At 39.2% G+C, this 27,411-nt stretch overlaps 1 protein-coding gene across 1 annotated transcript; it reads right to left on the reverse strand.

The window, feature by feature from the left end:
* Positions 1–365: 365 nt before the first annotated feature.
* FBXL3 (F-box and leucine rich repeat protein 3) lies at positions 366–26,812 on the reverse strand. Its single transcript, XM_068135016.2, has 5 exons — positions 26,782–26,812; positions 25,905–26,386; positions 25,419–25,541; positions 25,164–25,335; positions 366–2,242 (listed from the first exon to the last, which is right to left on the reverse strand). The coding sequence occupies exons 1-5, from the start codon at positions 26,810–26,812 to the stop codon at positions 1,581–1,583; spliced, it is 1,470 nt and encodes a 489-aa protein (XP_067991117.1). The 3' UTR covers positions 366–1,580.
* Positions 26,813–27,411: the final 599 nt, after the last annotated feature.

Here is a 27,411-nt window from a genome sequence, read left to right on the forward strand (position 1 = left end):
GCATCTTTCCCTTAGCTCATGCCAAAGAAGATAGGGTCTCGGTGGGAGATATCTAGCCCGTTTTCCTTTGTCCGCGCTCATTTTTCAGCGGTGATTTTTTGTATATTTTTGTGTATATAAAGAAACTCTGGGTTGCCAATTTTCCAGGAATGTCTGGAGTTGTGCTGTTCAATTGAATTGTATAACTCTTACACCCTCCACAGCGCTGTGTTATTGGTTCATTAATAAATGCTTGTTATCCCTTGAACAAGGTGTGGAACATGGTTCTATTCCCGAGATATATATCCCCCCCACAATATATATATATACACACACACACACACAAAACCACACGATCCATTGGCCAGATGTGTACGAAGCTGCAATTATTTCCGTGTGTTGAAGACTTTATTTCGATGTTGTTAAAAGGTAAGATCTTGCCGTCCAGATCCAAGCGCAACGCCAAAAATGGATGCATGTTCTTTTCCATGGTAACAGTCACTCGTTTCATCAAAAGAGGCTCGGGATTTAATAAAGCACCAAAAGCTGCAATAATAGGCCATGGCTCAGGTATACATCACAAGGTAGTTCTTCATTGAAGAAACATTGGCCAGTGATGCACTATCCATTCAGGGTATGGATAGACTCGACGACCAACGAGGGCAGCTCCAGTTCCAAACACAAGCAAGTCCGAGTCAGTGCGATTCCAACAAAAACACCCGCTCGTCTTTTATCAGGTTAGCCTCCACCTGAAGCTTCAATCATTACATTTCACATGACAAATGGCAATTAACATTAAAAATAAAATGTGCACTTTGGAAACGACAATGAGATTATCATTAAAACAATGTTCACCCATTTTCCGAAACAAGGATAACTACCAAGGATTACAAGGATGAAGTAGAATGTTGGAAAGTTGATCATGAACCAATTGGCCTCTAACCTGAGCCAGTGTCCCAAGCAGCGAAAGCTTGTGAAATGATGAATATGGATTGGGGGAACGAATGCGACCAGGAAGCACAAATTGATTATAAACACAGATCAGTTTGTGGTCATGGCACTCGTAGACCAGTTTGTGATCATGGTTTTCGTCGACCAGTTTGTGATCATGGTGCTCGTAGACCAGTTTGTGATCATGGTGCTCGTATACCAGTTTGTGATCATGGTTTTCGTCGACCAGTTTGTGATCATGGTGCTCGTAGACCAGTTTGTGATCAGTGTTCGTAGACCAGTTTGTGATCATGGTGCTCGTAGACCAGTTTGTGATCATGGTGCTCGTAGACCAGTTTGTGATCATGGTGCTCGTAGACCAGTTTGTGATCATGGTGTTCGTAGACCAGTTTGTGATCATGGTGCTCGTAGACCAGTTTGTGATCATGGTACTCGTAGACCAGTTTGTGATCATGTTGTTTGTAGACCAGTTTGTGATCATGGTGTTCGTAGACCAGTTTGTGATCATGGTGTTCGTAGACCAGTTTGTGATCATGGTGCTCATAGACCAGTTTGTGATCATGGTGCTCGTAGACCAGTTTGTGATCATGGTGTCCGTTGACCAGTTTGTGAGCATGGTGCTCGGAGACCAATGGCTGGCTTCCTGGTTCTCACCAAGTGGGCATCGCGTCTGGATACCAGGGACGACCGAGGTGCCGCGACACTTCTGCCTGAATGTCTTCGAGGCTGCAATAGAGATGGTCGGGCACCAGAACGTCCTCCATGATGGACAGCTGCGTCAGACGATGTCCGCACATACGTACAAACTGCACAAACGCCGAACAGGACACCTCGCACTCCCCGAGCCCGATGGCGGTGAGCGAGAGACAGCACCCCGCGATCCGCAGCAGCTCTTCGTCCAGGTGTTGCATCCCGTTGGCACAAACCACCAGCTCGAGGAGCCGCGGGCAGTACAGGCCCACACGGCCCAGAACCGCCTTGCTCACGGAGCGGCCAAAGTACAGGTGCGTCACTGGTGTGAGGTCGAAAAAAAAAGGCTCAAACTCCTCCTCGGCATCCAGGTAAAAATACATTACCAGGTTGACCGACGGCGAATGACGAAGCAGGGCTTCCCAACTGGAGCGTCGGATCGAACGGAAAGGAAGTCGAGGCTGTCCGGTTGTTGGATCTTCGCTCACCACGTCGACACGCAGGTGCTCCAGATGCACGTGACACTCTGTGGACAGTGCCAGGAGCAGGTCATCGGACAACAGGTGGTAATTGAGCGCCAACTCGCGCAATCCTTGGCATTGATCGGCGACACACATGATACCTGTGGGAAACACTGTGATCACACACCTGGATGCATAATACAATGGTTAAACAACAATGCTCTTCAAAGGTTTGTCATCTGTCAAGAGGCAACCAGCCGGCCAGGTGGTCATCTGTCAAGAGGCAACCAGCCGGCCAGGTGGTCATCTGTCAAGAGGCAACCAGCCGGCCAGGTGGTCATCTGTCAAGAGGCAACCAGCCGGCCAGGTGGTCATCTGTCAAGAGGCAACCAGCCGGCCAGGTGGTCATCTGTCAAGAGGCAACCAGCCGGCCAGGTGGTCATCTGTCAAGAGGCAACCAGCCGGCCAGGTGGTCATCTGTCAAGAGGCAACCAGCCGGCTAGGTGGTCATCTGTCAAGAGGCAACCAGCCGGCCAGGTGGTCATCTGTCAAGAGGTAACCAGCCGGCCAGGTGGTCATCTGTCAAGAGGCAACCAGCCAGCCAGGTGGTCATCTGTCAACAGGCAACCAGCCGGCCAGGTGGTCATCTGTCAAAAGGCAACCAGCCGGCCAGGTGGTCATCTGTCAAGAGGCAACCAGCCGGCCAGGTGATCATCTGTCAAGAGGCAACCAGCCGGCCAGGTGGTCATCTGTCAAGAGGCAACCAGCCGGCCAAGTGGTCATCTGTCAAGAGGCAACCAGCTGGTCATCTGTCAAGAGGCAACCAGCCGGCCAGGTGATCATCTGTCAAGAGGCAACCAGCCGGCCAGGTGGTCATCTGTCAAGAGGCAACCAGCTGGTCATCTGTCAAGAGGCAACCAGCCGGCCAGGTGATCATCTGTCAAGAGGCAACCAGCCGGCCAGGTGGTCATCTGTCAAGAGGCAACCAGCCGGCCAGGTGTTCATCTGTCAAGAGAGGCGAAAATCATAGACATGGACCATTCTTCACCAATTCATGCGGGATTGACCGTTATGGACAAAGCTAGCACAGAGTACATCATGGACAAAGCTAGCACAGAGTACATCATGGACAAAGCTAGCACAGAGCACATCATGGACAAAGCTAGCGCAGAGTACATCATGGACAAAGCTAGCACAGAGCACATCATGGACAAAGCTAGCGCAGAGCACATCATGGACAAAGCTAGCACAGAGAACATCATGGACAAAGCTAGCGCAGAGTACATCATGGACAAAGCTAGCGCAGAGTACATCATGGACAAAGCTAGCGCAGAGTACATCATGGACAAAGCTAGCGCAGAGTACATTATGGACAAAGCTAGCGCAGAGTACATCATGGACAAAGCTAGCGCAGAGTACATCATGGACAAAGCTAGCGCAGAGCACATGATGGACAAAGCTAGCACAGAGCACATGATGGACAAAGCTAGCACAGAGCACATGATGGACAAAGCTAGCACAGAGCACATGATGGACAAAGCTAGCACAGAGCACATGATGGACAAAGCTGGCACAGAGTACATCATGGACAAAGCTAGCACAGAGTGCATCATGGACAAAGCCAGCACAGAGTACATAAAGGACAAAGCTAGCACAGAGTACATCATGGACAAAGCTAGCGCAGAGTACATCATGGACAAAGCTAGCACAGAGTACATCATGAGTAGTGTATATATGTTGCTTCTGGGACACTTTCATTTTCCCATTGACTTGCATGTTAATTTTTCCCCTCCCTCATTGCCCCTAAACACCTCTATTTCTCTCACCCTGTTCTTTACGAACCTTCTAACCTTTTGACATGTTATCCTTATTCATTAGACCACTTAAACAATGGTCCTTCTGTGTGAACCTGTGATCCTTCTGACCTTATGGACCATTTAACCTTTTACTCTTAATATCATCTGGTGAATCATCTTTGACCCACTCAAACAACGACCCTACAAATATTTGTTTATGTGTGGGAAATAATTTAATTCTCCTACAACTCTCCTCACCGTCTAATACATTAACAAAAAATATGTTTGAGTTTGGTTCTTTATTAAGATATTTTAACTGAGCTAAGATAAAATGGTAAACCTCCCTCAATGTTCTTGTTTGAGCGCCTCCAGTGCCACACACTTTTTGGTAGGCTCTGCCCACCTTTTGTTAAGCTCCGTCCACTTTTTGGTAAACCCCGGCCACTTTTTGGTAAGCCACGCCCACTTTTTAATAAGCCCACCCACTTTTTGTTAAGCCACGCCCACTTTGTGCTATGCCCCGCCCACTTTTGCTAAGTCCCACCCACTTTATAAACTCTTCAGCATTGTATCATTTCCAGGTAATACATTACATCATTTTCAGGGAATTTCCATCACATCATTTCCAGTTAAGACACGCCCAGGGAATTTCCACAGGAAATGACACACACCCAGCCCTTCTTATAAAAGGCACCGACCACACAGGCTTTTTCAAACACGCTTTCTGCTTCACTTGAGAATGGACTACTATGCCGAAATGGAATGGGATAACTTTGGTATCCCTTGGAGTCCTACACCTGTGAAGCGCTCAACCTTCAGATTGATGAACTGGACTCGAACCTCTTATCAATGGAGGTAAGTTTGTTTATTTATTTATTTATTTATTTAATTCTTTATTTAAATTTTTATTATTTTTATTTTTTAGATGAGACTCATGTAAGAGTTAACAAAGTTTATTTTAATATTCATAGAGCTTGATTTATACAAATAAAAATATTGTATTAAATTAATACATTGTTATTTTCTTTCACAGGAAATTGTATCTGAGATACGAAATGAAAATTCTGCTTTTAACACAACTTGGGATGAAGTTATTTTTTTGTTTGAAGACATTTTGAACAACCAAGACCCCCAGAACGAGTTCTACCTTGATGACCCAGCCAAAGAGTTATACCTTGGAGATCCACAAAATCCTGAAAAAGAGTTTTACCATGATGATACTTGTTGTGAGTTATCAAAACAAAACCCACTGAACAAGTTCTACCTTGATGAGCCAGAATACAAGTCATACATTGGAGACCCACAAATTTCTGAAAATTGGGAAAGGGGAGTTCTCCCTGATGGTCCGCAGTTATACTATGTGAGACACATCATAGAAACCCTAAAAAATTGTGAAATGGGAATTCTCCCTGATGGTCCGCAGTTATACTATGTGAGACACATCATAGAAACCCTAAAAAATTGGGCAAGGAGAGTTCTCCCTGATGGTCCGCAGTTATACTATGTGAGACACATCATAGAAACCCTAAAAAATTGTGAAACGGGAATTCTCCCTGATGGTCCGCAGTTATACTATGTGAGACACATCATAGAAACCCTAAAAAATTGGGCAGGGAGAGTTCTCCCTGATGGTCCACAGTTATACTATGTGAGACACATCATAGAAACCCTAAAAAATTGGGAAAGGGAAGTTTTCCCTGATGGTCCGCAGTTATACTATGTGAGACTTATCACGGAAACCCCCAATATTTCTGAAAATTGTGGTTCTACCTTGGGGACTTGGAAAGATGGTTATATTTTTGGAGACTCGGAATGGGGGTTTTGTTTTGATGACTCGGAATGTGATACCTATCTTGGAGGCTCAACAGGAATGTGGTTATACCTTGGGAACTTGGAAAGTTGGTTTTATTTTGGAGACTCTACCTGTGGGGTCCATCTTGGAGACTCTTTGGATTCTAAAGCAATGAACAATGTTCTTTGTTTAATGACGCTTGATTTAAGCAATATCAAGAAAGTTCGAGGAAGAAAATGCTGGAAAATTCTTTCTTCCCATTTCTACTTCTTCAAACTTGAAAGCCTTGAAAGACAGAATTGGGAGAAGAGGAAAAAAAAAAAAAAAGAAATACATATTTTAAAAAAAGAAGAAAAAAAAGATTATGTTAGGGTTTGGGTGGGATTTTGAATGTGAGGGTTAGGGATGGGGTTGGGTTAGGGATGGGGTTGGGTTAGGGTTGGGATTTTGAATGTGAGGGTTAGGGTTGGGGTTGGGTTAGGGATGGGGTTGGGTTAGGGTTGGGATTTTGAATGTGAGGGTTGGGGTTGGGTTAGGGATGGGATTGGGTTAGGGTTGGGATTTTGAATGTGAGGGTTAGGGATGGGTTGGGGTTGGGTTAGGGATGGGGTTGGGTTAGGGTTGGGATTTTGAATGTGAGGGTTAGGGATGGGGTTGGGTTAGGGATGGGGTTGGGTTAGGGATGGGGTTGGGTTAGGGATGGGGTTGGGTTAGGGATGGGGTTGGGTTAGGGATTGGGTTGGGTTAGGGATTGGGTTGGGGTTGGGTTAGGGATGGGTTGGGTTAGGGATGGGGTTGGGTTAGGGATGGGTTTGGGTTAGGGATGGGTTTGGGTTTGGGATGGGTTTGGGTTTGGGATGGGTTTGGGTTAGGGATGGGGTTGGGTTAGGGTTTGTATATTATTATGACTCACTCACACATACACAAAAGTTAAGCCCCAACTGGAAAGTTGAGGGATTCTGTGTTTGGGGTTCACAGATTTAAAAACGTATCCCCATTATACACACACAAAAGTTAAGCCCCAACTGAAAAGTTGTGGGATTCTGTGTTTGGGGTTCACAGATTTAAAAACGTATCCCCATTATACACACACAAAAGTTAAGCCCCAACTGGAAAGTAATCCATCATTGCTTCGGATATGAAATCTTTCCTCTTCTCCAATGGCTTGATCTCTGATCATCAATTTGGTTTCAGACCTGGTCACTCTACTCTGGACATGCTGCTTCTGCTGTCTCAACAATGGATGGAGGTCCTCAATGCCAAACAGGAAATTAGAGCTGTCTCCCTCGACATATCACGTGCCTTCGACACGGTCTGGCACCCCGCTCTGCTCACCAAACTCTCCTCCTTTGGTATCCATGGAAATCTCCACGCATGGCTGGCGGACTTCCTCTCTAGTCGTCGTCAACGTGTGGCCCTGAATGGGTTTCTCTCATCTCCTCTTCCTGTTCAGGCTGGAGTTCCCCAAGGCAGTGTTCTGGGCCCCGTGCTTTTTCTGGTCTTCATCAATGATCTCTCTGACTCTCTCGAAAATCCTCTCTATCTCTTTGCTGATGACTCCACTCTCTGCCGCTCCATTCCTCTTCCCTCAGATCGGCAGTCTGCTGCCTCCTCACTCTCTGAAGACCTGGACAAAATCACAGACTGGTCAAACAAGTGGAACATGTCTTTCAATCCTGACAAATCTCACACTCTTACTATGTCTCTCCGAAAAGATCGACTGGACAACCCTCCCATCTACTTTCTCAACAATCCTCTCCAAGAAGTTCTGTCGCTCAAGATTTTGGGTCTCACTATCTGCCATGATCTTTCTTGGGAAAACCACATTTCCAAGCTGGCCTCCAAAGCCAGTCGCCGACTGGGCATCCTCCGTCGTGCGAAGTCCTTCCTCGGCACACCTGAGCTCCTCACCACATACAAGGCTTTCATCCGCAGCTCAATGGAATACTGTTCTCCCCTATGGGCCGGTGCTCCTGCCTCACACCTAGCTCGGCTTCACGCTGTTGAAACCAAAGCTTTCAGAATTATTGGAATCTCCCGCGATGAAGCTATCTCTGAGGGCCTTTCACTCACTCACCGCAGGCAGGTAGGTGGTCTTTCTGTCTTCTACCGACTCCTCTCCGGCCTTGCACCCCCAGCTCTCTCTGTGCTCTGTCCCCCAAATATTCCTACAGGTCGCACAAGATCTGCCAGCAACCCTCTGATGGTTAAACTGCCGAAATCTCGGCTCTCTGCTCACCTTCACTCTTTCATTCCTCTTTTCTCCCGCCTCTGGAACAAACTCCCTCACTCCCTTCAATCCCACTCCTCCCTCCAGGTCTTTAAAACAGCTGTTCACCACCATCTCTTATCTTCCCCCATCCAAAACCTTGATCTTTTCTACCCCCGCTAATTCACCCCAGATCCACCTTGTTTGAAATTCCAACTTCTTTCCTGGAAGTCCTGGCAATGTCCATATGTTTTATACCTCTCCCACCGCCCCCTTCCCACGCCCCCCCCCCAAAGCCCTCGCCCTCTCTCAGATCTCTCGATGTCTCCATGTCTCTCGGTCCCTGCTCTCAAATGTTGTGTTTTGTGTCCTTCCCCCTCTCTCCCCATCTTGTCTACCGCTCCCTATGTTATATGTTTTATGTGTCGGTTTGTCTTTCTGTGTGATTAATGTTCGCTCTTTCACGAGCCTCGACCTTGTATACAAAAAAAAAAAAAAAAAAAAAAAAAAAAAAAAAAAAAAAAAAAAAAAAAAAAGTTGAGGGATTCTGTGTTTGGGGTTCACAGATTTAAAAACGTATCCCCATTATACACACACAAAAGTTAAGCCCCAACTGAAAAGTTGTGGGATTCTGTGTTTGGGGTTCACAGATTTAAAAACGTATCCCCATTATGCACACACAAAAGTTAAGCCCCAACTGGAAAGTTGAGGGATTCTGTGTTTGGGGTTCACAGATTTAAAAACGTATCCCCATTATACACACACAAAAGTTAAGCCCCAACTAAAAAGTTGTGTGATTCTGTGTTTGGGGTTCACAGATTTAAAAACGTATCCCCATTACATTTTATTTATTTATTTATTATTTTCAAGGGTATTATCTGCTTACTTGTGTTTTTTGTAATTCTTGTGAGTAAAATGAACCCAAGATTTCTTCTCCATTTCAATCATATAATTTGTAGGTCCAAGGGACTGTATCCATTACATCAACGATTTTAAATAATTCATTAGTCCATCTCTTTGTATAACCTTTCTCAAAATGACTTTTCCATTTGTATATTCTTACAATATCACCAACTTTAAACTTGGGCTTTCTCAAATTAATCTCCTTTTCATATTCTAATTTTGTAAATGTTTCTGATGGTTTTGATTGTGTTGATGAATGAACTGTATTATTGTAATTATCTACAATATCCTGAATTAAATACACCCATTTTTGAGAACCGAGTTGTGTGAATTTTTTATATAATTTCTCTTTTAAAGTACGATTAAAACGCTCAATAACAACTGCCTTTCCTTCATTAAAGGTGCTGTATAATTTAATACCCTTCCCCTTAAGAAATTTCATGAATATTTTGTTATAGAACTCTGTTCCCTCATCAGTCCATAACTTCTTTGGTTTCCTTTTATCCCGATCAAATATTAGCTTAAAGGCTAACATTAAAGTATCACCCCTTTTATTTTTTAAAGGGACAACCCAGGCAAATCTACTCCTCAAATCAATAACGGTTAAAGCATACCTGTATCCCCTGTCATTATTCAATTCAATTAAATCAGCGGACCATATGTGGTCGGTGTATTTAGAATAAACCTTCCTTCTTTTAAACTTTGTGATTATAGGTTTGTGTAATTCTTCAGCCAAAAGCTCCTCAGTCTTGATGACATCATTAGAGCCTAATAGTTTTTTGAGGAATAACCAAGACCAAGTTTCAATTTAGCATTTATCAAATTTCTCACAATAAACCTATCAACTTTCTCTCTCAACGTTGGATTTTGTATCAAAGACAAATTATACAACATTTCGCTGTCGGCTTTATGTTTTTCAGTCAACGTAGTGGTTTTCCCATAAGCAATATCATGCTTCATACACACTTCGTCAACCCTATTTGTAGGTTTAGACCAAGGTTTAGGATTGTCAGCCTCATCTAATCTTTTATCCAAGTTTGTTCCTGGACCACAGAAACAATACACTGGAAGGTGTAATTCCCCTGGAATTCCAGTTGTTGTAAATTTACTTCCTGACAGAAACTTTTGTATGTCTCCTCCTCTTTTAGGAGAGATGAATTGGCACTTTTTAGAGCCACATACTTGACATATTCCTTTTTGATAAACTCTATTATTTTTAGCTTTAACATAAGAGATATTTTTAGATTTAGTTTTCTTTTTACATTTGAGACAATAACTCATATTTATTTATCAGAAAAATTCTGACAGAGTATCAAAACCTTTTTGGTTTTCAACATATACATTTCAATCTTTATTTTTAAAACATAAAGAATCCTAAGGAATGCCTTCACTCTCTCCTCCATTTATTTACAAATAAAAACTAACTGAAGTCAATGACACCAACATCATCAATCACATAATCTTTTCCTTCTTCTTCTTCTTCTTCTTCTTCTTCTTCACCACTTTCTCGTTGAAATCTCCTCCCTGAAATTGAAGACATTGACGTTGTTATTTTTGAAACCATTATCTTCATAAGAGTTGTTAATTCTTTAATTTCCTCTTCGGTGCATTGAGATTGATTTATTTGCTGTAATACACTCAATCTTTTACGAATCTCACTGATTTCCATCTTTTTATATTTTTCCTCCCTCTCTCTTTGCTCCCTTTCCTCCCTCTCCTCCTTCTCCTTTTTCTCCCTCTCCTCCTTCTTCTTTTTCTCTTTCCTCCTTCTCCCTTTTCTCTCCTTCCTCCTTCTCCTTTTTCTCCCTCTCCTCCTCCTTGTTCTCCCTCTCCTCCTTCTCCTCCCTCTCCCTTTCCTTCTTCTCTCTTTTCTCTCTTTCCTCCTTCTCTTCTTCAACTCCTTCCTCATCCCTTGCTACCCTTGAGTTTGAACCCCAAAGAATATTATACATATACTCATCTGGATTTTGTGATATTCTTGTATCTATAATTATTTTTCTCATAATAGGATACCAATAAGATTTGTTGACGATTTCTAAAAGAGTTTTATATTTCATAACTTTGAGAAGTTCATTTTTATTTAATATTTTAAACAAGTCTCTATTTGTGGGTTTAACAATATCAGTATAAGGCCAGTTTTTAATGACAAAATTCCCATGTATATGCTCCAAATCATAAGGTATGTAATACCGAGCACCCTTTTCTTGTAGGTATCCTTGAATACAAAAATTATAATTCTCTTGTAGTCTTCTTCCTGCCATTTATGTATCAGAAATATATGTGAGATTAATATTATGACAGGTAATACCACCCCATCTTCCCACTACCAAATTGGTTTGTATTCCTTGGCTTTCTATCCTTATCTCATGACCTTCCTTCTTTGTCATGCTAACCATCGCTATACTATCATATATTTTTCTTTTCTTAAAACCATGTATTTGTTGTTTATTAATTGTACTTCCACATAAATCCTTATCCTCACCAAGTGGATAATATTCTTCTTTACGAGACTGATTAAAATCATGTAGGTCTTCTATGTTTATTGAAAAAGACCAATTATACCCTAAATCAGGCATATCATACCCCCATTTATTAATTCGCATATTAACTATATGTCCTTCTTTATAAAATTCAATTGTAAGCAGGTAGTTAAATTCAATGAGGAAAGGTGTATGGTCAGTATAACCAGGTGTTGTGGTTGTAAATTTTACTTGTTTAACAAAACGTGCTGTTTTCTTATAAAAATATATATTGTGATAAATCACTTAATCTAATTAAGTCATTCGCATCTGTAGGGTTTGGATAATTGATTAATTTATAAATATTCTTCACATTAATATTTTTACTTACACTATATTTTTGTCGTTCAGCCTGTGCCTTTGTATAATAATTTGATAAATCAATATCCTGAGAGGATTTTCCAAAGATAGAACCATCTTTTCCAACATAAGTCATTTATATTAGATTAAAAATGATATCATAAAAATTTTCATTATTGTTGAGTTGAAATAATACATATAAACATAATTGACCACAACATTTAGAATTAATTTCTTGAACTTGAAATGTTTGATAAACACCATTCTGTAAGAATTGTATTACTTCAACAGGTGGTGGCATACCATAACTATCAAAATAATATTTATCCTGACTATTATGAATACAAACCCAATGAGAACCATTCTGTGTGTCTAAATTCATAATAATATTCTTTGTATTCTTATTTATATGTATTAATTCATCTCTCATACAAATAACCACATTATCAATTTTTAGTGTTTTACAATACTTAGCTAGTTCTATATTTGACGTTGTATTCTTTCCAAATTGTTTAAACCATTTATCCATTTATTTATGAGAAAGATACAATCCATTACCCCGTTTAGTTAGTTTAACACCCGCTTGAGTGATAGAGGAAAGCATATCTCCAACCAACAATCTAGCTTTATCAGGTAGACTTTCAAGTTTTTGAGCAAAATCTACAATTACACCACTTCCACTAATTTGTTTCTCCAACTCCTTGTTATGTCTTTCCAATTCTTTTTGAGCTTTTAGTTGTGCCTTCCTTTCGTTAGCAGTTTTTACCGCTGCTGAAATACCACCAGTCAATGCTCCCGCCGCACTTAAACCAGCAAATAAAGGAATTAGAAACGGGAGAAATCCTCCTCTTGACTCGTCTATTGAATATTTCTTTAACATAGGTTTCGTCATTTTAATTTTAAGTGATCCAACATCATTTAGTGTTTTTACTTGTGTGTGTGTGAGTAAAACATCAATTCTTACAGCTCCTTTTCTTTGAATTGTATTAACATTAATAATACAAGGCTTTTGATTTTGAATACAAGATGTTAATTTATTAAGATTGATTTGATTAACATATACCCCAACCATTTATTTATGAGAAAAAACCTATGTGATATTAATCATAACACCATTATCTGTATTAATCTGTAATTCTGTTTCCTCCAAAAGCAAACAATATGCATTAACCTCTTCACTCTCCCCTCTTTCAATGTATAGAGAAGTATCCACTCGATTAGACTTTATAGTTTCCTTTTGAGAACTCAGGTCAATTGCGTAGATTGTATAAAGTTTTTGAAACGCAACCATATCCAAAATAGGATCATTATTACCATTACTTTCACACACCTTTTGGTAGGACTTGTAGGCTTCCGCATAATCATTTTTTTCCCAATCAATTTCCAATCTATCTCGTGGATAAAATGTGCCATCAAGAGAAACCCGAAGTTGTTTCACCTTAGCATTATCACTCAGGGCATTATTCTTATTAGTACCGTCCTCTCCATCTGGTTTTTTAAAAATGAGCCAGAGGTATCGTGGCTTTCCTTGAAGAACACCCAAATTCCAAGTGTAGGTAGTGTGTTCCAGTTTAACGTGTTGGCATCTTCTTTTAAGGTACGATACATTTAGCGGTTTCTTTGAGTTAAGTCTTCTATTTAACATCTCTTCCGTTTTAAGATTAGGAGTATATTCACTGATATACCAACACAAATCATTAATAACAAATTTATTATTTTCTCCAAAAGCATTTTCAACCCCAAAAAGCAACCTATTTACATTATCATTCCTTTGTAGTTGAAATCTAATTTTAAGACCATACAAAACTTTGTCATAATCACAAAATCCAAATATACCTTTCAGAGGTACTGCTACGGTAAAACTATTCTCTGGTTTTGTGTCATCATTATACATTGCCTTCCTTTGACTATAACCAGGGTCTGTGTTTGTACCCATTGACATATCAGGAATAAAACCTTCAACAGCTCCCTTACCCATTCTATCACCAAACGAATATAGTGTAAATTTCATCATTTCAGATGTAGCAGAGACATAATCAACCACTTCAACCTCTTGTGTTCCAATATACAGGCGAACACTATCAAACATTTTCCAGAAGAAATCATTTACGAGTGTAGCATTAGTATTATTCGCAGCCTTAGTGAATTTAAATTTACACAGCAAGAAACTATCAGCTATATTCAAGTAAGTTTGTTGATTATTTATTTCAAAACTTTTTGTTCCGTTTGAATTCCAGTCTGTTCCTGTTATAGCATTTACCTTAAAATAGTCTTCCTTTTTCGTGGAGTTTGAAATGATAATTGTATCATCCAAATCATAGATACTATCAATCGCTTCCATACTTGTATTTATATAGTATTAAAATCGTTGAAACCCTGACCCAAGTATTTTAATGATTTTTTGTCGTTCTTGTGAAGATAGTTGAGTTTTACCTTTTTTTATTTCTTTGATTGCTTGTAATTTATGAGACTCCTTTTGAGCATCTTTTATACTCTTTATAGCACCCGCAACGGAGCCCATGGCAGAAGCAGTTGAACCAATTAGGTCTTTATGTTTAAGGATGGTTGAACCAATACCCATTAGAGTATCAATTATCCCATCTCCTTTATTTCGAAATTGATGACCTACACCTCGTTGTCTCTTAGGTTTATAGTATCCTCTACCCACATACCTTGTATAGTATGGTGAAAGGTACATGCCCTCCCCTGTAATTATTTTATATTTTCCCAACTCGTGTTTTCTCACAATAACCATTATTTATTTATTGAAAAACTTCACGTAGGTGAATTCTGATGGATATAATTTCATCATTAAAGGATATCATACGATTATCTTGGTCGGTTATCCTAAAATTTACTCTGTATATGGTTTTTCCTGACACAGGTAAATAGACAAGATTTTTTGGTTCCATATTAAATTTATAACCAATCGGGGTTGAGTATGCACTGAATGAAAATATTGTATTTGTTCTTATTCCATCGTTATAAGCACCATCAATCAAATCACAATGAATTAATACTGAATTTATACCGGAGGATATTTGAATAACATTATCACTGTAAAACGTCCCGTTATTTTCAATCTTTTTTGAAGAGAAACCCAATAGCTCTCTAAACGAATTTTCAATCGTGAAATCAACTTTATAATTATTTTTAAGTTTAATAGTTGATTTTGAAGTGTGTTTTTGAATATCTATTACAATATTTTTTGGTTCATCACCTTTTTCTTTCATAAGGCGAGAGACTTCTGAAGATATTTGAGAAATCTCGTAAGCTCCAGGTGAAACGGTTATAGTTTTATATCCACTTCCTGGATTATAACTAAACTTGTTGTTTTTCTCTGTGATATTAAACAAGGTATTATAAGTTTCCATCGACAATAAAGATGCCTCATATGAGGTAAGGGGGTCAAGTTGTAGTGGGTAAGGGAATGAAGCTGTGTAATCGCTCGTTGTGAAATTAAAACTAAGAATTGTGCTTCTCATCTTATTTAATATCTAATAAAATATCTTTGTATTGACATTTATTAATTATTTTCATATTCATCAACCGATCTAAAATGGCTGAGGATTCATTAAAACAATTGTTGTTTCCAGCCTTCTTACTACCTAACAACAATAATAGCCTATTAACTAATTGTGATGGGTCATTTGGAAGAAAACTAGCACCTGAACCAAGCTTACTTAAAGCATCAATAATATGTTTCTCCTTCTCATTCTTCTTACTTTTACCAGCGACAGAAACTCCATAATCAAGTGCATTTAGCAACTCAATATATACCCTATCTTCCTCTCTTTCCATATCAAGTGGTTCCTCAAAATATTTTGAACCGCTGAATCCGGGGTTTGTTAGAAGAAACATTTATCTTGGAGTTAATTTAACATTTGGTTGAGTAGAACTCAAGAACATCAATTCATCATTAAATATCAATACCTTTTCTTCCACAAGATGGAACACTGCTGGTTCTTCTGTTGGAATGAGACCTGCTCTGGTTTTTGAATCTGCCAAATATTCATTGTTTTGAAGAGCTTCCACTACATAATTAGGGGGTTGATTTACCTCCTCAAGTTTCTGAAATAATTCTTCATCATTATATTCGAATTTTCCAAGTTCTTGTTTTGTTATCTGACTAAAATCTTTGAGCATTTGAAGTTTTTTCGGAGTAAATTCTACCGTGGGAACTGTAGGGTGTTGAGTTTTTAAAAGCGGTTTAAAAAATTTCTCTTGTTTTCTTTCAAAGGCTTCTTCACCAGTTAGTTTCCGTCTCCGTTTCTTCTTCATCTCTTCCTGTTGTTTTACAACTTTTGAAACCAACTCTTGATGTGCTTTAAACTTTCTTGCTCTTTCTTCGGTATTCATTTTCTGTATTTATTTATTGAAAAATATCATTTAATGAATTGTAAAGGTCAATGGGAAAATTTTCCTTTTCTTCATCATTATAGTAAATGTGTTGAAATAAATCCTTTTCTTTAAATATTTCATCAAATTCTTTATTGGTATTAATACGAGTTGTTATTTCTTCTTCACTAATACTTGTATCTCTGCTTTTCATACGTTTGCGTTGTCTCCTCATCGATATCAAAACCGAATGATAAAATCTTAACTCCATCACCACACAAATGTTTAATAATTTGTCTCATTCCTTCAGGATTAGTTTCTAAAATCCCAAGACCATTAGATTTCACTTTATTTAACTCACTCCTACAATGTGAATATTTTGTAGAACCAAGAGAGACCTCCTCAAATATTTGACCTTCGTTCCTCAATCGCATATGTTCCTCCATTGAAATGTAGTAATAATCTTTCCCTTCTACTTCTCCTGGTTGCTTTGCTCTGGTTGTAGTACTCACAAAACGAATCATAGGGTGTTTTTAAAAAAAACTTACAATCTTTTCATTTTTACTATTCAAGAGTTTAGATTTATGAAAGTTCTTTCCAGAAGCAGATTTACCCACAAGGTTAATAATAATTGTTGTCATTAATATATGTAATTATGTTTAAAATAAAAATACATCCTTTAATATCTCATCTTGTTTCACAACAATATATTTATATTTTCCAATCGTGTGTTTCATATAATTTTCAAATTCTTTTTTACTACATAACGTAGAGCAATTATCTCTCCAAAAATTATTTACATCTATTGAATTTAACTTAAATAAAATAAAAGTATTGGCATTGTTTCTTATTGAGCGTCGAGGGAGTTGAAAATATGACTGACTAAGATAAATACAATTACAAGAAGAATGTCTCCCTCTTGTATAGTAGCTGTCCATTACTGTTTGGTTTCTCTCATTAACACAATCATCAAAGATGACGAGGTTCTTTTTTGATTTATCTAAATCTTGAGGTGAAGGTATATCATCCGTATTATCACTGAGAATACAAGTTATGGGTTTTGGTTTCGATTTTGATTTCTGTGTATCACAAAATAATTGTATTATATCTTCAATATTATAATCATTTAGTTTGTTTTGAAGTTTAAATAAACCGATAATGTCTTCCTTTTTAAGACCTGCATTAAAACCCTGTGAGAGTAGTTGATACTCGGGTTGAAAACTAGACTTTGTAAAAATTATTAAATTATCATAATCTAAAAAATTAGGACCAAGGAGCATCTTTAAAAGTAAACAGGTTTTTCCACATCCGCTTGAACCAACTATTAGACATCTCAATGAATTTGGAATGTTTTTATGGTTATTAAATTTTATCTTATTTTCCCAAACGGGTAAAAAATCATTCATTTATATATTTTGAAAACAAGTCATCTAACTTTTTTTGAGCTATTTTAGAAACTCTACATTTTATCCTGAGTTCGGGTTTAATTTCAAAATAATTCATTATTTTATTTATATAGTATCTTGTATTAACATTTCCATTAAAATTATTTTGAATAATAAATATCATTAAACCCTTATACATTTTCTTAATACAAATAGTCTCTTCCCTTGAAAGAAATGGTGTATTATCATCACAATACTTAACATTCATCTCTCTTATTAATCTTGTAAAGTAATTCATTTTTGGTTCTAATTTAAAAGAGTTATATATATTTTTATATTTTTTATTATCATTAATTAAAATTAAATCACAGAATAAACATTGTTTATATGAATCCTCATCATTAAGCCCCACTCTATCACAAGCCGGACAATTCTCTAATTTATCATATGGAGAGTCTGGAAATTCTAAATATCCTTCAGAACTTATCATATTTATGTGGTAAATTTTTACTTAAACTAAATGCAAGTTTATTCATTAATAAATACAATGTTTCAAAGCACAAAAGACAAATTTCAATCAATCTCTACTTCGGTGGAAGATATAGAAAAATATGTCAAAGATGTTAAATTGAACAAAGATAAATATGGAAATTTTTGGGTAAAACCAGTTATGGAAAATAACATGAGCCCCTCTATTTCATTTAAAGGAAGAGCTCTAACTATACCTGGAAAGACATCCATTAAAGTAAATCTCACAAAAGTTTCTCCTCTACTCCTGGCAATTTATTCAAAGCTTGAAAAAGTGATTGACCATGATACTTTGAAAAAGAATGATAAGACCATCAACAATACTCGTGGAGAAATTTGTATTTACTTTAATAATCCAAAGGGTGTAGATCTAAGTAAAATGAATGATGTTAATATTTCTGGTGAAATGTCATTTCGTTCTATGATAGTTAGAGATTATTTAAAGATAACTTTTGATATTAAAAATGTAGAGATTGAATCCGTTAATGAAAGAAAGTATATTGGTATAGATGGAAAGGTTTTTTCTGCTAATTAAATACGAGTCATTACAGCAGTGAAGATTTTACTATTTCATTGAACTCGGACAATAGTGATGATAGTATTTCATTGAACACAGATGATAGTTATGATACTAATAGTTTGTGCTCAAATGATAGTTATGAGAGTAGCTTTATTGATGACTCTGAGTATGATTCTGAGTATTCATGTGATAGTTATGACTTAGATGATTCTGAGTGAAAAAGTGTTTTAGTTTAAGCACAGCGATATATATAAAACGGAGCTGTAAAGCTCAAAAGTGTTTTATTTTAAGCACAGCGATATATATAAAACGGAGCTGTAAAGCTCAAAAGTGTTTTATTTTAAGCACAGTGATATATATAAAACACCACGTTTTCTCACGCTATAAATATGGTTTATTGTGATACTTGCGAGAAGGAAGTAAAATATTATAAACAACATTCTCACCGCAAAACATACATACAACATTCTTAACAAACTTTCCCCTCTTCCACCTAAAACAAAACATTGTAAGGTCTGTAAAACAACCATCCTCAAGAAGGGGTTTAAAGCCCATCTTAAAACTAACAAACACTTGTCAAAATTGTTTACTATTAAAAATACTGATGGTGCTTTCAAAAGACATATCAGGATTCGAATCTTTAACTTCAAACCTCCCGAACCAAAGTCTATAGTTGATGCTGTTGAAATAGTCAAACCTGCTGTTCAAACATTGATTGAAAAAACACTAAAAGAAATGAAACCACTTAAATTTTATATGGGGGTAAAATTAGAAATGACAAAGGATGAAGGAGTTATAGATGCACCATACATGAGAACTGAGCCACACTTTATATCTTCATATCAAGATTTTAAAACATCAGGAGTCTATGATGAACTTATTAAACAAGAGTAAGATGTGGATAATTCAATCGTAGGAAGTGGATTCAATATAGGAAAAATTATTTACATAGACATTCATATTCTTAAATCAGATCCTCTAAAAGCTTCTTCTTACATTGATTTACCCAGTTTTATCAAAAATAGAAAAGCAGTTATCAATATCAAAAATAAAGACAATAAATGTTTTCTCTGGTCTATTTTAGCACACTTACATCCTCCACATTTTCATGATGAAAGAGTATCTCATTATAAAAAATATGAGAATACATTAAATACGAAAGATCTAAAGTTTCCGATGACTTTAAATGATATTCCTAAATTTGAAAAGATGAATAATTTATCAGTTAATGTTTATGGTCTAACAGAAACAAACAACATTCAGGTTTTAAAGCTTTCTGACAATTGTAAACAAACTCATATTAATCTTCTATATTTTAATTCAGAGGAAAATTCACATTATACATACATTAAAGATATTGCTAAATTAATAAAACCACAAGTATGTAAAAGAACAAATAAAATATATATTTTTTTGCGTTGTCTTAACTTCTTCCATACACAAGAAAGATTAGATCAACATTCAAATTATTGTGGTCAACATAAATCAACGGTAATCAATATGCCTAAAGAAGGCTCAAAGATCACATTCAAAGATGAAAAGAAAAAGATCAAACATCCATTTGTTATATATGCTGATTTTGAAAGTATTCTAGAAAAAATAAATACTGCTTCTCCAGATCCAAAAGAATCATACACAAATAAATATCAAAAACATATTCCTTGCGGTTTTTGTTATTATATCAAATCATCCGTTGGTGATAAATATAACAAGTTAGAGGAGTATAGAGGCTCAAATACCCCAGAGGAGTTTGTGAAACGACTAGAAAAAGACTGTGTCCGATTAACCAAGATAATGAGAGAAACCAATAAACCAATGTCCTTGATGAGTGAACAGAAAAGGGAATTTAGAAAAAACAATGTTTGTCATATTTGTGAGGAAAAAATTGGTGAAGGTCTAAAGGTTAGAGATCATTGTCATCTCACTGGTAAATATAGAGGTCCGGCTCATCAAAGTTGTAATATTAATTATCAACTCCCCTCTTTCATTCCTGTCTTTCTTCATAACAATGCTCATTATGATACGCATCTATTTATTAATGAACTTTCAAAGACATCTGGACACATTTCAGCAATTCCTAACACGGATCAGAAATACATTTCATTCACAAAAACAATTCACACATCTCCTATTACTCATATCACATTTCTTGATACATTTAAATTCATGGCAAGTCCATTGGCTAACTTGGTTCAAAATCTAAAAGAGTTTCCATGTCTTTCAGAGTATTTTTCAGATAAAGATTTTCTAACACAAAAGGGAATTTACCCCTATGACTATATGGACTCATTTGAGAGATTCAATGAAACACAACTTCCTTCAAAAGAAAATTTCTATAACAAATTAAACAACAGTAATATATCTGATAAAGATTATGTACTCGCACAAAATGTTTGGGAAAAATATAACATCAAGAATCTTGGCGAGTATCACGATTTGTATCTCAAAACTGATGTGCTTTTATTGGCCGATGTATTTGAAGCCTTTAGATCTGTTTGTCGCACTGGATATGGATTGGATCCTGCTCACTACTACACAGCACCTGGATTGGCCTGGAGTGCGATGTTGAAAATGACAAAACAAGCTTTGGATTTCATAACCGATGTTGATATGCTTTTGATGATTGAAAAGGCAAAAAGAGGTGGAATTTCACAAGTCTGCTCGAGTAGATACGCAAAAGCAAATAACAAATATCTTCCAAATTATGATCCAACGAAAGAGAGTTCTTACTTGATGTACTATGACGCGAACAACCTGTATGGCTGGGCAATGTCTCAGGCTCTTCCTTATGGAAAATTTAGATGGGTAAAGGAAAAAGACTACAAAAACGTTTTACAAGATGTATGTATCTCTACACAAAAAGAATTGGATGAAGAAAAAGTTGGTTATTATTTTGAAATTGATTTAAAATATCCAGAGGAACTCCATAACCTACACAAAGATCTCCCATTTGCTTGTGAGAAAGAAAGTCCAAAGAAAGAATGGTTGAGTGATTATCAACGATCGTTTGATATAGGTGAATCAACAGAAAAATTACTTACTACATTATATAACAAGAAAAATTATGTTCTACACCAAAGAAATTTGCGACAATATTTATCAAAAGGTCTAAGAGTAGAGAAGATCCACAGGGTTCTAAAGTTCAATCAAAGTCATTGGTTAAAGGGGTACATCGATTTTAATACACAAAGAAGAACAGAGTCAAAAACAGATTTTGAGAAAGACTTTTATAAATTGATGAATAATGCAGTCTTTGGTAAGACTATGGAGAATGTGAGGAAAAGACAAAATATCAGACTATCAACATCTTGGGAACAAGCATCAAAATTAATTAATAGACCGAGTTTTACTCGAGCTGAGGTCTTTACTGAGAACTTTTGTGCGATCCATTTGATTAAAGAGAGTATTGAAATGAACAAACCTATTTATATTGGAACAACAATTCTTGATTTATCAAAGTCATTAATGTATGATTACTTTTATAATAACTTGAGGAAGAAATATCAAAATGATGTTAATCTACTTTATATGGATACAGATAGTTTTATTTTGAAAATTAATAACAACGATGTTTATTCAGACATGAAAAGAGACATTAATATCTATGACACGAGTAATTACAGTCCAGAGAGTGAGTTGTTCTCTTCTAAAAATAAAAAGGCGATTGGAAAGTTCAAGGATGAATTAGGAGGAAATGTTATGAGTGAATTTGTGGGATTGAGGTCAAAGGCTTATGCTTATAAATACATTGTGAATAACGTTGAAAAGACTGATAAGAAGTTAAAAGGTGTTAAGAAAAATGTTATTAAAGAAACAATAAACTTTAAGGATTATTATAACTGTTTAACAACAAAGAAAGAAGAGTTTAGAAAGATTAATGGAATAAGAAGTTATAAACATCAATTATATTCAGAAGAGATAAATAAGAAAGCATTGGGGGCTTTTGATGATAAGAGGTTTATTTTAGAAAATGGAATTGATAGTCTCCCTTATGGTTATATAAGTATATAAGTGATAAGATATATATAAGTGATAAGATATACATAAGTGATAAGATATATATAAGTGATAAGATATATATAAGTGATAAGTTAAAAAGGGGGGGTTGGGGATTTTAACGGGCTACCGCTAAAATGTCTCAGGCTCTTTTTTACTATTATATAAATGATAGAACCAAGTATCAACCAGACTAAAGAGTGGAGGTGTAATCAACCTTGGTATATAAATGGAAAACATAATGAATGTGAAAAATATCAAATAGGTATAATTGAAAAGGCAACTGGTAAAAAAGTTCACAAAACAAATAAGAGAATCAATTTAAATACCGGTGAGTTGGGTAAAAAAGATAAAAATATTTTTGAGTGGACGGAAAACTTTGATGGTTGTCAGGAAAATATATACATTAATTTAAAAATGGTATGTGGGAGAGGAGGCACTCAGACAAGAACATTGAGGGAGGTTTATCATTTTATTTTAGCTCAGTTAAAATATCTTAATAAAGAACCAAACTCAAACATATTTTTTGTTAATGTATTAGACGGTGAGGAGAGTTGTAGGAGAATTAAATTATTTCCCACACATAAACAAATATTTGTAGGGTCGTTGTTTGAGTGGGTCAAAGATGATTCACCAGATGATATTAAGAGTAAAAGGTTAAAAGGTCCATAAGGTCAGAAGGATCACAGGTTCACACAGAAGGACCATTGTTTAAGTGGTCTAATGAATAAGGATAACATGTCAAAAGGTTAGAAGGTTCGTAAAGAACAGGGTGAGAGAAATAGAGGTGTTTAGGGGCAATGAGGGAGTGGAAAAATTAACATGTAAGTCAATGGGAAAATGAGAGTGTCCCATAAGCAACATATATACACTACTATCATGGACAAAGCCAGCGCAGAGTACATCATGGACAAAGCTAGCACAGAGTACATCATGGACAAAGCTAGCGCAGAGTACATCATGGACAAAGCTAGCGCAGAGTACATCATGGACAAAGCTAGCGCAGAGTACATCATGGCCAAAGCTAGCACAGAGTACATCATGGACAAAACCAGCACAGAGTACATCATGGACAAAGCTAGCACAGAGTACATCATGGACAAAACCAGCACAGAGTACATCATGGACAAAGCTAGCGCAGAGTACATCATGGACAAAGCCAGCGCAGAGTACATCATGGACAAAGCCAGCACAGAGTACATCATGTACAAAGCTAGTGCAAAGTACATCTGGACAAAGCTAGCACAGAGTACATCATGGACAGAGCTGGCGCAGAGTACATGATGGACAAAGCTAGTACAGAGCACATGATGGACAAAGCTAGTGAAGAGTACATCATGGACAAAACCAGCACAGAGTACATCATGGACAAAGCTAGCGCAGAGTACATCATGGACAAAGCTAGCGCAGAGTACATCATGGACAAAGCTAGCGCAGAGTACATCATGGACAAAGCTAGCGCAGAGTACATCATGGACAAAGCTAGCACAGAGTACATCATGGACAAAGCTAGCGCAGAGTACATCATGGACAAAGCTAGCGCAGAGTACATCATGGACAAAGCTAGCGCAGAGTACATCATGGACAAAGCTAGCGCAGAGTACATCATGGACAAAGCTAGCACAGAGTACATCATGGACAAAACCAGCACAGAGTACATCATGGACAAAGCTAGCGCAGAGTACATCATGGACAAAGCTAGCGCAGAGTACATCATGGACAAAACCAGCACAGAGTACATCATGGACAAAACCAGCACAGAGTACATCATGGACAAAGCTAGCGCAGAGTACATCATGGACAAAGCTAGTGCAGAGTACATCTGGACAAAGCTAGCACAGAGTACATCATGGACAAAGCTGGCGCAGAGTACATCATGGACAAAGCTAGCGCAGAGTACATCATGGACAAAGCTAGCACAGAGCACATGATGGACAAAGCTAGCACAGAGCACATGATGGACAAAGCTAGCACAGAGCACATGATGGACAAAGCTGGCACAGAGTACATCATGGACAAAGCTAGTGCAGAGTACATCATGGACAAAGCTAGCACAGAGTACATCATGGACAAAGCCAGCACAGAGTACATCATGGACAAAGCTAGCGCAGTGTACATCATGGACAAAGCTAGCGCATAGTACATCATGGAAAAAGCTAGCGCAGAGTACATCATGGACAAAGCTAGCGCAGAGTACATCATGGACAAAGCTAGCGCAGAGTACATCATGGACAAAGCTAGCGCAGAGTACATCATGGACAAAGCTAGCACAGAGTACATCATGGACAAAACCAGCACAGAGTACATCATGGACAAAGCTAGCACAGAGCACATCATGGACAAAGGTAGCGCAGAGTACATCGTGGACAAAGCCAGCACAGAGTAGATCATGGACAAAGCCAGCACAGAGTACATCATGGACAAAGCTAGCGCAGAGTACATCATGGACAAAGCTAGCGCAGAGTACATCATGGCCAAAGCTAGCGCAGAGTACATCATGGACAAAGCTAGCACAGAGTACATCATAGGGATTCAAATCTGTAGCTTCATCACCTGTTGTTTTGTGTTGCATCACCTGCGGGTTATGTCGTACCTCCAATGGTCCAGGTAGCTCAGCATGACATTTATAAACTAAGAGATTTCATGATAAATTTGACCTGAAGACATTTGATTATATCAATGGGTTTATTTTTTAATGGGTTTAACGAGTGAGTTTAAAGTGAAGATCAAGTTCTCAAAACAAAACAACTATTGCACGTTTTAAAAATGAAGGAAGCAAAGCCAGGGGTAGTTCACCTGCAGGTGAAACGTGTGGACAACTGTTCATCTTGAGGAGCTTCAGTGTGTCCCTGTTGTTATCAACGAGGACCTTGAGCGAAGGGTCGTCCATGGGAGTGTCGTCGACCCTCAGTGATGATAAGGACTTTGAGTTTACAAAGACGACGGTCAGAGCAGAGATAAAGTGTGACTGCGGACAAACAGACATTTTTCAGACGCTCACCTTCACAAGGAGATGTTTGTGGTGCTGCACACAGATTAAAGGTTCATCACCTGGGACACGTCCAGGAAGCTCGGTCGAGCTGTAGATATGAGTCCGAGGGTCTTGAGTGAGCAGTTGACCAGTTGCGACAGGATGTCGCACGCCGCTTCCGCCGATTCTTTGCTGCTATCGACCTGTACACAATGCAGGTACATAAACACCAACAACCGGGCATCACCGTTCCTAGTAGCTGCTCAAATGACTCAACTCTGTTGCAGCATCTTAATGTAGCTGTCTGTCTACTTTTCCATTGGACCTGAGCCCATGGACATGTACAGGAGCAGCTTGTCTTGTGCTGCAGACAGGGGACATCGATTGCCGTGCTTTAATTCTGTCTTTTTCACCGTCTCAATCCAACAGTGGTTGGAACTGAGGTATGTATGGAGGGCTCACTCAAGTGCAACAACAATGCACCTGAGCAGGTGGCACAATGTTAAAACGAAACAACTACAATTGTCCATTTCCATTAACCAGGTACGCCAACGTGCTTTTCGCACCTTGAAACTGAGGTAATGCAGGTGGCTTGAGTGACGTTTGACGATCTGCTGGATGAGGTCTGGATGTGTCGCCTTCAGGTACGAAGTTCCTGGGTGGCTCAACTGGAATTCAAAGCGTCTCCAAAGCTCAGGCTGGTGGGACACGTCGTTCCAAGCGTGGCACACCTGTGATGCGCGTGCACGATCTACCAGCGGGAGAAATTGAAAGATGTACAAGAGCAGTTCAGGAGCAAGATGTCCCCAGTGGGTGCGATGGGAAAAGGTCGCACGAGGTCCGGTGTATCGAGCAGTCGGTGTGAGCACCGGCAGGAGCGCTGGTGTGGGCGGTGCCGCCTGTTGGCTCAGGTGAGTAAGCGTTCGGGAGGGGGGGGATCCGGTTTGGTGGGGGTGGGTAATGGCTGCATCGGGGTGGGGTGCGGTTGGGTGGGGGTGGGATGTGATTGGGTGGAGGTGGGATGTGATTGGGTGGGGGTGGGTAATGGCTGCATCGGGGTGGGGTGCGGTTGGGTGGGGGTGGGTAATGGCTGCATCGGGGTGGGGTGCGGTTGGGTGGGGGTGGGATGTGATTGGGTGGGGGTGGGTAATGGCTGCATCGGGGTGGGATGCGATTGGGTGGGGGTGCGTAATGGCTGCGTGGGGGTGGGATGCGATTGGGTGGGGGTGGGACGTGATTGGGCGGGGGTGGGACGCGATTGGGTGGGGGTGGGACGCGATTGGGTGGGGGTGGGACGCGATTGGGTGGGGGTGGGACGCGATTGGGTGGGGGTGGGACGCGGTTGGGTGGGGGTGGGACGCAATTGGGTGGGGGTGGGACGTGATTGGGTGGGGGTGGGACGTGATTGGGTGGGGGTGGGACGTGATTGGGTGGGGGTGGGACGTGATTGGGTGGGGGTGGGTAATGGTTGCATCGGGGTGGGATGTGATTGCGTGGGGGTGGGATGTGATTGGGTGGGGGTGGGTAATGGCTGCATCGGGGTGGGATGCGATTGTGTGGGGGTGGGATGTGATTGGGTGGGGGTGGGATGTGATTGGGTGGGGGTGGGTAATGGCTGCATCGGGGTGGGGTGCGGTTGGGTGGGGGTGAGATGCGATTGGGTGGGGGTGGGGGTGAGATGCGATTGGGTGGGGGTGGGGGTGGGGGTGGGTAATGGCTGCATCGGGGTGGGATGCGATTGGGTGGGGGTGGGACGCGATTGGGTGGGGGTGGGACGGGATTGGGTGGGGGTGGGACGTGATTGGGTTTGGGTGGGTAATGGTTGCATCGGGGTGGGATGCGATTGGGTGGGGGTGGGTAATGGCTGCATCAGGGTGGGGTGCGGTTGGGTGGGAGTGGGATGCGATTGGGTGGGGGTGAGATGCGATTGGGTGGGGGTGAGATGCGATTGTGTGGGGGTGAGATGCGATTGGGTGGGGGTAGGTAATGGCTGCATCGGGGTGGGATGCGATTGGGTGGGGGTGGGTAATGGCTGCATCGGGGTGGGGTGCGGTTGGGTGGGGGTGAGATGCG

The sequence above is a fragment of the Myxine glutinosa genome, chromosome 14 (genome assembly GCF_964187855.1).
Source record: "Myxine glutinosa chromosome 14, kmMyxGlut1.1, whole genome shotgun sequence".
NCBI classification, from domain to species: Eukaryota; Metazoa; Chordata; class Myxini; order Myxiniformes; family Myxinidae; genus Myxine; species Myxine glutinosa.